Source organism: Hippopotamus amphibius, chromosome 8 (assembly GCF_030028045.1).
Source record: "Hippopotamus amphibius kiboko isolate mHipAmp2 chromosome 8, mHipAmp2.hap2, whole genome shotgun sequence".
NCBI classification, from domain to species: Eukaryota; Metazoa; Chordata; class Mammalia; order Artiodactyla; family Hippopotamidae; genus Hippopotamus; species Hippopotamus amphibius.
The window spans coordinates 3606964-3618684 of NC_080193.1; the positions used below are offsets into that span (position 1 = coordinate 3606964).

Here is an 11721-nt window from a genome sequence, read left to right on the forward strand (position 1 = left end):
CCAAGTTCTGAGACTACCAGACCTGTTGCATACTTATGACCCTAGGCAGCCTCGGACGAGTTGAGACTTGCTCAAGACTACACAGTTGTTCCATGGAAGGGCTCTGCCTGGTGCCCCAGCTCACAGCCAGTGCATTTCCCACAGGACACTAACATTCACCTTAATCTTTGGTCTAAGAGCTGGGTTTCTGCAAACTGGTCCTTTTCAACTTTAAAGTGGTGAGAAATTCCCAAACACTGAGAGCTCGTGAGACCGTAAAGCCTGGCCTGAACCAACATGCACAGATTCTATCCTTGAGAAAACAAATCTTTGGTGCTTCTCATGTTCCACGAGACAATGAGAACCAGGAACAAAACCCAGCCAATTCAGTGCAGCACAAAACAAGAAGTACGGTAACAGTTGTGCCCCCTGGGAGCGGGCAGGTCAGGTATATAAATCCAACTTGTTCCAGGATAAAGCAGAAAGCGGAGGGGCAGGGCAGCAACTGGTGGGGAAGCAAGAGAGAAAAGATCACATTTTAATGAAGTGACTACCAACAAGACTAACAGTAATGATTAACATTCCTCTAGATACTCTCCCCTGTGTCCCAAAGGGTTTTCCTCCTCAGTAGCTTACCAAATATTACCAAAGGGAGTGTCTAAGGAAGAAAGATTAGATGATTTTTAAAAGTGCTCCTGGACTTCTCTGGACCTTAGATTCTTCCTTCATAAAAGGAGGGATCAAATTATTCCTTCTAACTCTGAGAGTCTGTGACATTAAACCAGGGGCTTCTCATTTTTCAGGTCAAGGCACAGACACTAGCATCTCAGAAGGTTTTATTCTTGCTGTTTTCTCTTCTGCCCTTCCTTAGTTTATCAGGAAAAAATTGTTTTAAGGGTCAAGCAGAAGAACTGGAGTTAGATCTGGGTTTGAAACCTGGCTCTGTGTCCTTGTGCAAATTATTTAACCTCTCTGAGCTGGTCTCTTAAACTTTTTGTTTTCCAAGAGAGTAAACAAATAACTTTCTTCCCCAGTTCCTATCAGTAATTTTTTTAAGTTGAAATACAGTCGACATACATTATGTTAGTTTCAGCTGTACTGCATAGCGATTTGAACTTTGTGTACATTATAAAATGATAACCACAATAAGTCCAGTAACCACCTGACCCCATACAAAGTTATTACATTACTGACCATATTCCGTATGCTGTATATTACATCCCTGGCTTATTTATTTTATAACTGGAGGTTTGTACCTCTTAATCCCCTTCACCTATTTCACCCCTCTTGTTTCTCAATCTTTAAAAAGAGGATAATACCAGCCACCTTACAGCATTACCAAGAGGATTAAGAGAAATAACATATTACATGAAAATACCTCCCACAGTGCCTGGCAATTAGTTGGCAACTGAATTGTGAGCAGCTTTTCTTCTTTCTTTCATGTATATGTAGGGGGTTGGCTGGGGGAAAGGTTGAGCTATTAAATACACTAGCCTCTAAAATCTGAAGGGAATGTTTTCAAAATAAATTCAACAAATGTTTTCTATGTGCCCATGTGCAAGACACAGACTAGGCCACGGACTTCTGGGGCCCTTGGCGAGTGCTCATGGGTATGAGGGGCAAGCGCATGTACAAAAATAACACCTCAGAGAGGGACAAACCAGGTGCCGGGGGCAGGGCACACTTAGTAGAGTAATAAGACACTTGAAGGAGAAACAAATAGGAGAGATGGTTCCTGCTGCTTCAGGCACTCAGGTTCTCACTTCCAACCATAAGTTTACTTAGCTGTAAATGAGTAGGCACTTTCTTATCTAGCAGAAGACCTACAAAGAATCTCTTTCTCAGAGAACTGGTTAACTAATTCATACATTCTCAGGTGGCAGTTCTCAGTGCACTGTCAATGACAGAGAAAAACTACTTTGAGTCCCTATTATGTACCAGGCAATGTCCTAAGCACTATGCAAGCATGAACTAATCAAATATAAAGATTCCATGAAATAAGGACTAGTATCGAAGGACTATAATTGTTCCCATTTTAATGAAAAGGAAACTGAACTGCTCAACTAACAAGTGTTAGAGCTGAGATTAGATCACCGGTCTGCTTACTCTAATCTATGTCTTTAACTACATTTTAGACTTTCTTTCCTGGAAAAATAAATTATGGGCAGAGAGATATGACAAAATATAATCCCAGGATGGACACCTCAAGGTATACTTTAATAAATCAAGCAATGGTTTCATGTTTTAGCTACTGCTGGATGTGAATTAATAGGTAAAAGAGTCTAATTCTTGCTACTGCATAAAGAAAGGTCAAGAGTGGGAAAGAAAATAGACTTGTAAGAGACTGCCACAGCTCTATGTCCTCTCACTGAAATGCCGAAGTGATACCACCCATCCCTAGTATGCCTAAATCCAAGCTCCATGCCCCAGGATGCACTGATCAGAAGCCAGCATAGCCTCCAGAAGAGGCAGACAACTCACTAGGAATGTGGAAAGCCTAATACTGCCTCTTGAGCATGATGGGTTTCTAGTCAGCTTTAAAACCTTGTGGTCTTCTTGCTGTGCTCCCTTCATCCCATAACCAGGGCCATTCAAGTCAACCTGCCCCACCCATGACATGAGGCATTTCCTCAGGTTGGTGCCTCCTTCTCCATTTGTATCACTAACAACCTTAGCCCACTGTACCCACCTCCAGACTGGTGTTCTTCCTCACCCTTGTCCAACCCATCCTGCCCACCAAAGCCGGGTTGATAGTCTAAACACAAAATGTCCACATCGTGACTCTCCCTGCCTCTAAACCTATGGTCTCTACTGCAGACCAGAAAATTCTACAAGCCTGGCATGAAACCCTCTGTAGTCTGGCTTCATCCACCCTCTCAGCCTTACCTTCCACCTCCTACAACTCCTACACCTCCCAATCTTTGCCACCACCACACATATCAGTTCACCACCCCTTGTGAAGATCTTGAAACTCGCCCACCTCTACAATCCTCCTCCCACAGTTTCTTCCTTACCAGGATATCTACCCCTTAACCAACACCCCCTCCCCCACTTTTTTTCTTAACCTACCTAAGACTTCTCAAATCTTACCTCCCTCAAGCATTCCCTGACTAAATCTCGTAGCCACCCTGGACACCTTGCTGTTCTTCAAACATGCCAAGCACATTCCTGGCTCAGGGTCTTTGCTTATTCTCTTTTATTCCTTGTCCAGAATGTTCTCCTCCCAGATACGCAAATGGCTCACTCCCTTGCTGCATTTCTCTGCTCAGATGTCATTAACTAGAGAGGTTCCCCTGACCTCCCACTGCACCTATGCCCTTATCATACTTCATCTCTCTTCAGAGCATTTATCCCTGACATATGATATTCATATAATTACTTATCATCTCTCACCACCAGAACATAGACTCCATGAGGGAAGGGATTTGATCTATTTAGCTCCCTGCTGTATCCCGAAGGGCCTAGAAATGCTTGGCCCACAGAAGGGACTCAATATATATTTGTGGGGTGAATGTATAAATAAAGTTCTCCCTCACCTTTGAAATTCCCTAATGTTATCACCTACAGGCCTAAAATAGTTGCCTTGATTTGTCCATTTTTTCCTTAATTACTCAAAATAGTGAATTTCTCCAAGGCACAAACCACATATTACCCATTTCCACAAATATTTACTATGGACTTAGTGTGTGCCAGATCCTGTATACCTCAAGGACCCTGGAATATTGGAAGGAGCACTGGACAAGTCCTAGGTTAGTTCTGGCTCTACCACTGGTTGAGTGACCCTCGACAAATCCATTTTTCTCCCTGGGCCTCAGCTGCTTTACATGTAAGATGAGGAATTACATTATCTCTAGCATCTGTTAAAATTTATAACAGGTAACACCTGGCCTAGCCCAGTACCTTAGACATCACAGGTACTCAGCAAATATTTAATTTATTGTTGATTCTCCTGTTACACAGGAATCTGAGTTGTCCTGGAACACAGCTCAGACAGAACAAGTAAAAGTTTAAGTCCCACTTTCTTCTCTGACTCCATGGGCAGCCTCATTCTGGGGTCTGTGACACAGAGAGGATGATGCACCACATTTGCAGCTGGAAAATACAAACTCTGACCACTGCCATTTATTTGGCTATGGAACCCTGAACAAGCCATATTCTCTCAGGTCTTCAAAGGCACCTCACGCCTTTCTGCCTCAGGGCCTTTTTATGGTCCCTCTACCTGGAAAGTTCTTTGCCCTCTCTTAGCCAGAATAGCTTCTATTTATCCTCAGGGCTCAGCATAAACTTGCTTTTTAAAGGAATGTGTTTCCTATCCACTCCCCTTGCCCCTGGTGCAATCTTACAGCACATATCTTAATTGCTTATCTCAGGTATTATGGCATTTATCTCAACTGTCACTTCAATTATTTACTGTTTATCACCATGGCTGTAAGCACCACAAAGACAAGAACTGTGTCCCTTTTGTTCACCATTATACTCCTCAGTGCTTGGCTGAGTGTGTGGCCCAGAAATATCCAACAAATATTCTTATGGAAGAATGTACAAACTAATGCCTCTAGGAAGTTTTCTGGTTCACTCAGAGAAAAATCGAATAAACACTACTGTACTGTAAGATCTTTCACAAGTTTCTGAGAATCAAGGTTCAAGACAGGGAACCCATGTTACACAGAGGTTAGAAAAAATCATTGGAAATCATCCGAAAGAACTATGGAGGCTTTAAAAAAAAAAAAAAGTAAAATAGGAAGGGACAGGGAGCATGTCTACCCCTAGCCCTCTTTCTCCAGAAGCCTATTATCAAGAATGAGGAGAAAATCCCATGCTCCCATAGTGAGGAAGTGACCCACTGGTGGCCTGGTCCTTGTATTCAGGATGGAGGAAGTGACTGTCCACAGGCTGAAAGCCAGGAAGCGGGGGCAGATATCCAGGACAGCCTCCTTCCTCCTCTATTCCCTCCTGCCAGCTCTAGAAAGCTTCTGGACGCTGACCCTGGTCGACCTAGAGGCTGGGCCACCCACATAGGTGGCTGGGAAACAGAAAGTTCCTGGTGCTGGGGGACAGGCAAGGAGGGCAGGAAGCTGCAGGGGCGGGGGGTGAGGTGACTGGGAGGGGACTGCAGGCCCAGCCAACCTAACCCTGAAGCTACCCTTCACCCTTACACACTCTTCCTTCCAGAAGGTGTTTGGCCACATTCCTTTCTGATCTCAGAGGAGCCAAGCGAGGGTCCAGAGCCCCAAGGGGCCTACCTGCCCCAGGCAGAATGCTCCAATCTCTCCCTATCTCCAGTCGTGTCCTAAACCTCAAGGGAGCCCACAGTGCCCTACTTCCTGCAAAGAACCCAAGCCCCAGGGGGCCGCAAGCACCAAGACACCCAGAAGCCTTGGATCCCGTGGGGAAAGTCATACTCTCCTCAGTTTTCCACAGAAAACCCAGAACCCGGGGTAACTCTCCATCCCCTCAGAACCGCCCCAAACTCTGAGGATCCCATACTCCCCGTGTTCCCCGCAACCGTGACTCCAAAGGAACCTGGGCCCCTCAGCTTCCTTAGAAAGTTTTAATTTCAGGACCTGCAGTCGCCAGGTCCACAAAAAAAGACGCCCCCCAGCATCCCTTCCTCTCAGGGACCTCAGCTTGCGGGAAGCTGCCCACCCGGCCTGCTCCCGCTCCCCGCGAGCCCTCCATCCCCGCCCCCACAACCTCCGAGTCTTCGGGAAGTGTTGTGTTCACTCTCCAAATTCTCCCTCTAAGAAGACGGGACCCACGGGAGTCCACTCAGCCCGAAACCCCCGACAGGTCGCCAGCTCCCCGCAGCCGCCCCGGGCCCGGGACAGGATGGCGCGGCCCTTCCTTACCCGCCTGCGCCGCCATGGTCCCGGAGGCGCGGAAATCGGGAGGAAGAGGCCGCTGCCACAGCGGCTCAGCTGAGCCCTCGCCGCCGCCTCAGGCGCGGGAGAACCTCAGCCCCGGGCGCGAGCGGGATGCCGCCTACGGTGCCCGGGGAGGATCAAACCACACCTGGCACCGGGGCCCGCCCGCCGACGCTCCGCCCAGCCGGCGCCAGGCCCCGCCCCCGGAACCCGGACCCGCCCCCTGGCTCGGGCTCTGCGGCGGCCCTGGTGCCCCCTAGCGCGAGAAGCGGCCTCCGTCGGTTCCCGAACTGGTGAGGGTGATTCTGCGCAGGCCCAAGATCTCAATAGAGCACCCTTGGCCTATTTTACAGATGGGGACAGCTGAGGACCGGAGGAGACAAGTTCAACCGTCTCAAAATGGCTCAGCTCATTAGGAGATGAGCTGGGATGGGAACGCAGGCTCTTAATCCCCAGTCGAAAGCACTTTCCAGTAAGGTATGTCGAATCAGGAATATGAATATGGACAAACCAGGTTTACCCCACAAATTGCTGTGGGCGGGAGGGGTTTGAAGTCACTTGTCTGTGCCACTATAAGCAAGCTGACACTCAGTGGCAGATCCTTAGCAGGCAGAGTAGTTATATAAATGAACCCCACACACCAGACCTTCCAATTTTTCAAGACAAGCCAAAAATCCAGGTACTTCGGTGAAAATTCCCTCTTTTAAATGTTGGTAACATTCAAATTCTAAAAATGCCATCTCGGCCAAAGGAAATATACCAGTGATCTGTATTTGCCCTTCGGACTCCTCTTTGTAGAGAAGAGCCCTGGACCAGAACTTAGGACAGCAGACTGGTTTCTTGCAGCTGCTAGCTGGCTGAGGGGCCTTGGGAGAACCACTTCGCCCTCAGTGGGTTTGGGAGGGGATTGGGACCCTCTGTGCGACGAAGGGTTGGCCACATCAGCTGGTCCCTGAGGTCCCTCCCATCTGATTTACTTGTGCTGGGTCTTTGCCAACTGTTATTTCCTTAGATCAGACTTAGGTCATGAGAAAAGTGTGCAAATGACCAGGAAGGGACAGGGATGGGGCCCAAGGAAGTGGATCAAGATACTCCCACCAAGGACGAAGTTCAACCCAGCTGCCTCTAGTCTGAGCACTCGAGTACACAAAGGTGAGCACAATTCTCTTCGTTCTTGCCCCGACTGTGTAGTCCAAACCAGATGCAGGTCAGATTTTTCTCCTCTGGGTGTGGCAGGTGGCCCCTGATGTCCTGAGTGTGAAGAAAGTGCTAAAGGGAGGTGGGGGAGATGACTTCCGTTAGTTCCTGGGAGCCCTCTTCAGCAGTCGGCTTTAGTTTCTGAGGAAATTTTTGCTCTGATTATAGTAAATACAAAACTGTGTATTGAATTAAAGTGATGGTGATCCAGGGGACTCTCCTGACAAGCCACCTCATGGTTGGCAAGAAGGGGTGAGGCTTTTATTTGCCCTGCACATGGACAGAGGTTACACTGTATTTTCCCAGACACCGAGACACTGGCAGCCTTGGAACCAAGAGCCCTGGGAATCCCCTCTGCCTCTGCCCCACAGCGAGGCACCCAGGTCTGTCTCTTCTCCCTCCTCACTCTAATTACACTTCTTTTCCACCTCCAGCCTCATGCTCTTCATCAGCAGGGAGTGGGGGGATAAACAATTCCCCTAAGTTGCTCCCAGGGAAGTTCAGGTAACTTTGAGAAACCCACGTTGAAATGTAAAGGAAGAGAACAGCAGTCTATAGCAATGACATAGCCCAGAGATTTCTTTTCAACATGGACACAAAAAACACTCCAAAATCACTTGTGAACTCAAGGGGAGTTCTGGAGGGCAGAAAAGGCCTGCACAGGGAGAAAGCCTCCTGAGTTTCTAATACTAGGTCACCTGTCCACAGCTGGATTACCTGACCGTGGCTTGGTCAGTCCTTGAGGCCAGATCCTACTGACTGATCCTACAATTGACTCTCTGGGCCTACAGAAATGAGAACCTGAGCCCTGACAACCACCTTAATTAAGGTCTGGCTCTGCCATCCTGAGGGAACCAGACTACTGGTCCACAGCTAGACACTCCCAGTGCCACTTCCATATGCTTCAAACCAAGCCAGTCTTAGACTTCTAATCTCTCCACTCCCTGAATCGTCCTACCTAAAATGGACTCATTAATCTTCCAAAATTATGTTTCTGTCACCTACAATAGCTCTTCTCTGCCTACAAAATAACAGCCAAACCAGGTGCTCATGAGCTCACATCTCGCCTTCTCTCCCTACTCCCTTCACTCCAGGACTCTGCTTTTTCCTGAACACATTCTGCCTTCGTACCACTCTGCCATTCCTAAAACCACCAGCTGTGCGCCCCCAACCCTCCTGCTCCCCATGTTCTCTATAATTTTGTTGCCCCATTCTGCCAGAAGTGCAATCTTATTTCTAAACTCTTAACACATTATTATTTTCAATTATATCCTTTTGCAACCCTTGTGAACTAATCTAAATCTCTGTACTGTCCAATATGGTAGCCACTAGCCACATGTGGCTATTTAAGTTAAAATGAGGTAAACAAAAGATTCCATTCTTCAGTCCACTAGCCACATTTCAGGTGCTTGACAGCCGCATGTGGCCAGTGGTTACTGTGCTGTACAGGGCAGATGAGAAGATCCCCACACCTGCAGAAAATTCTATTGGACAGTGCTGTTCTGGACAATGGTCAGTAAGGGCTGCTGACATCATAAAGAGAGACTACCAGACGTTATGTGTCTCCTGGTGTGATGCAACAAGAAGTATATACTACCACTTATGACATAGTCTTACAAAAAAAAAAAAGAAAAAGTCAAGCCTGAATCTGGCCAAGCCTCTAGATTTAACAACCAATTTATAGGAAATACAATAGTAACAGGAGTTTGTTAATACCACAGTGACACAAATAGCAAAAGTGAAGTGTGGGAAACTCAACAGGACAAATGAACTGCCAGGGAAAGAAAAGAGATGGAAGAGGATCCTATGGATGTAACAGAGACTTGAGACATCCAATAGCAACGTATGGGTCTAATTTGAATCTCAACTCAAACTGTACAAAAAAGTTATGAGACAACTAGGAAAATTTGAACAATGATTGGCTATACGATATTAAGGAATCACCATCAAATTTTGAAGGTACGTAAGAGTATTTTGGTATATTTTTAAAAATCCTTATTGATATGGATATTGAAATACTTAATAGATACGACTAGAATTTGCTTTAAAATAGTGCAGGTATGGGAGAGGAACAGTGTGAGCGTGGGGATGAATACAGACTAGACCTGAGCTGATGGTTACTGGGGTTGGACGACTGGTACATGGAAGCTTTATTGTCCTATTCTACTTCTGTGTCTTGTTTCCTTTTCTTACTGGGCTTATGAATTCCTGGAGTTCCCTTACCTTTGCATTTCCTACTATGTCTTGGCACTATTCAACTTGATAACTGTTAGGTCATTGTTTAAGCGGGAGAAGAGTTCCTTCCAGAGGGGTGACCTGTAGCTCTGATGTGCTGGGGAGCCTGAGGCTTGGAAATGTAATCTCACCATCTTCTCTCTCACATTCTGCTGAGGAACCTCACAGAGCAGCACACCCCATGCTCCAGGCAGAGGGCTGGAGGCCAGCTTGCCTTGTCAAGGAACACGGGGAGAGATGCTGACACTGACCAACCTGGTCATCCTCAAGGCTCTTTCCGGCTACAAGCTAAGCTCCATGGTGGCAGCCTGCAAGCCTCAGAATTCCATACATGTATCAGGACTGGGCCTGCCTGTCCGACAAGTCACACCTTGGGCGGGGCTGTGTATGAAGCCAGGCCTCCAGCCCATGCTTCTCATTTCTGATTATCCATGGGTAATTGAAGACTTTCATCTGCAGTGTGATATTCCTGAGGATGCAAAGGTGCTTCCTAGAGGCCAGACAAGTGTGACTAGTCCCCAACCCATTCCTCCGACACAGACAGTAAGTCCACAGCTCACAGTTATGTAAAACCATTTGTTTAATTCTAAATCAAATCACTTTCACAACAGTGAAAATGAGTGACTGGTCAAGTGTGCCACTGTACATGGTGTCATTTTCTGACTGTGGTTGGGACCTGGTCCTAATCCACAAAGGTTGCAGGAGGGGTTGGGGGCCAAGAACATAGAAAACACACACAAAAGAAAACTGCCTCAGCAGAGGGGCAAGGTGGTGAGCCTGTGGGAGGGTGGGGCGTGGGAAGGGGGCTCCCTGTCGGGGCTGGGCCAGCAGTCCCAAGTCAGCTCTCCTGCCCCAGCTCCTGGCAGGGGGTGAGTTGAGTGGGGACCTGCAAGGTTCAAAATCAAAGGGTACATGGCCAACCTGGCTTTGCGAAAAGGTTTGCTGGTGGAGCTCTCCTGGACTCTCCACTTCCTTAAAGGGTCCAAGTTATTTGTGTTCCTACCTACAACCCTTCTTTTCTTAACCTTTCTTCTGGAGAGCCATTTCTGTTGGGTCCATCTGACTGAAGTCCTCCCTGCCATCACTAGGTGGGGCCATTGCACTGAGAAACTTCAGGGCCCCTCAGACTTTGGGGATTTCCAGAAGATGATAAAAAGAGCACTCTTGAGAAGGTGCCCAGAGAATGTTTAAAATCCATCAGGCACACTGTAAAGTGGGTGGCTTATTCCCACCAAATGGATTCAGTAAATGAACCACCTATTCAATACTTACATTTTGTCTGTTTAAACACTGAACTCTGGCATTGAAAGGTACAAGGGGAAGGGCATGGGGGGCACAGGTGCGGTGGAGAGGAGAGAAAGGTTTCCCTCATCTTTCTCAAGATCTTGGTTTCCACACACTATGCAGAGCCATATCTGGAACAAACACTAGGTGAGGCTTTCAACCACTTGTTGGCTATTGTTGGGGGTAAACTCAGGAGCAGTGTGGACTGGTGAAGTGACAGAGAGGGCCCCAGGGTAAGTCCATCTCCCCCTACCCTTAGGGTCTTCTGGAAGAGCCTGAATTTCTAGGAAGAGGCCAGAATGGCGAGTGAGAATCACTCCATGAGGTGAAGTGTTCTCCTGCTGGCACCATACTCCCTCAGTCAGATTCGGAGGAAGAAGCTCGTGAAGCTGAAAAACAAATCAAGGGCTTGGGAAGAATGACTTCCCTGGAAGTTTCCAGGGGAAGACTTCCACAGGAAGACCAAATCCTGTCCTCGTGCTGGGGCTCCCTGGGCTCTGTGCCCGGCTTTACAAACCACCAGGGGTTGCCTGCTCTGGAGTCACTTGCTTCCCTGGTTTTAGCACACACAGGAGTCTTCAAGCCATACCAATACCAGAGTCATGTGCTGGTCTCCCCCTTCCCTGCCTCTTCATTAAGGACAATTTGGCTTCTGAGGAGGGTGGTCTTCAAAATGCAGCTGGGATGACTCAACAAGGCCCCCAGTTTCCTGTGGGGGTCTGGGAGAGGATGCACCCGGAGCTTCTGTGGCATTGGGGACAGGGCTGCTTGTCCAATCGTTCCTGCACCCGAGCTCCAAATCCCACCTGAGTCCTGATGGCAGATCTTTCCTAACATACAGTTGGTCCCAGCTTCGGCAGTCATCTAGGGTGGGTGCCCTCTGGCAGGGAGCAGATGTGCACAGTTTGGGGTGGGGAGAAGCTGATGGGAAACCACATGTCTCTGGGCATAATCTCCGCCAGGAAACCAGGAGGTCATTCAAGCCACTGAGCATGGCCCAGAGGCAATAAAAGATCTTTGGGTCTCTGGTGAATTCATGAATTGACTCCAGCTCCAGCTGCTGCAACTATGATCTTAACAGGACAGCAATTTCTTGCATCTCTGCTGAGGAGGAAGAGGAGGAAACAAGACAGAACAGCACTGGGACCCGGAAGGGGAACCT

The 11721-nt window shown here is 47.8% G+C and overlaps 1 protein-coding gene across 1 annotated transcript in view; it reads right to left on the reverse strand.

Annotated features, from left to right (window-relative positions):
- The window catches only part of LIMK2 (LIM domain kinase 2), a 53687-nt gene extending 47747 nt beyond the window's left edge, over positions 1 to 5940 (reverse strand). The window contains exon 1 of the mRNA XM_057744595.1: positions 5829 to 5940. Coding sequence (XP_057600578.1) covers positions 5829 to 5844 — 16 coding nt within the window. The 5' untranslated portion in view covers positions 5845 to 5940. The remainder of the gene's footprint in view (positions 1 to 5828) is intronic.
- Positions 5941 to 11721: the final 5781 nt, after the last annotated feature.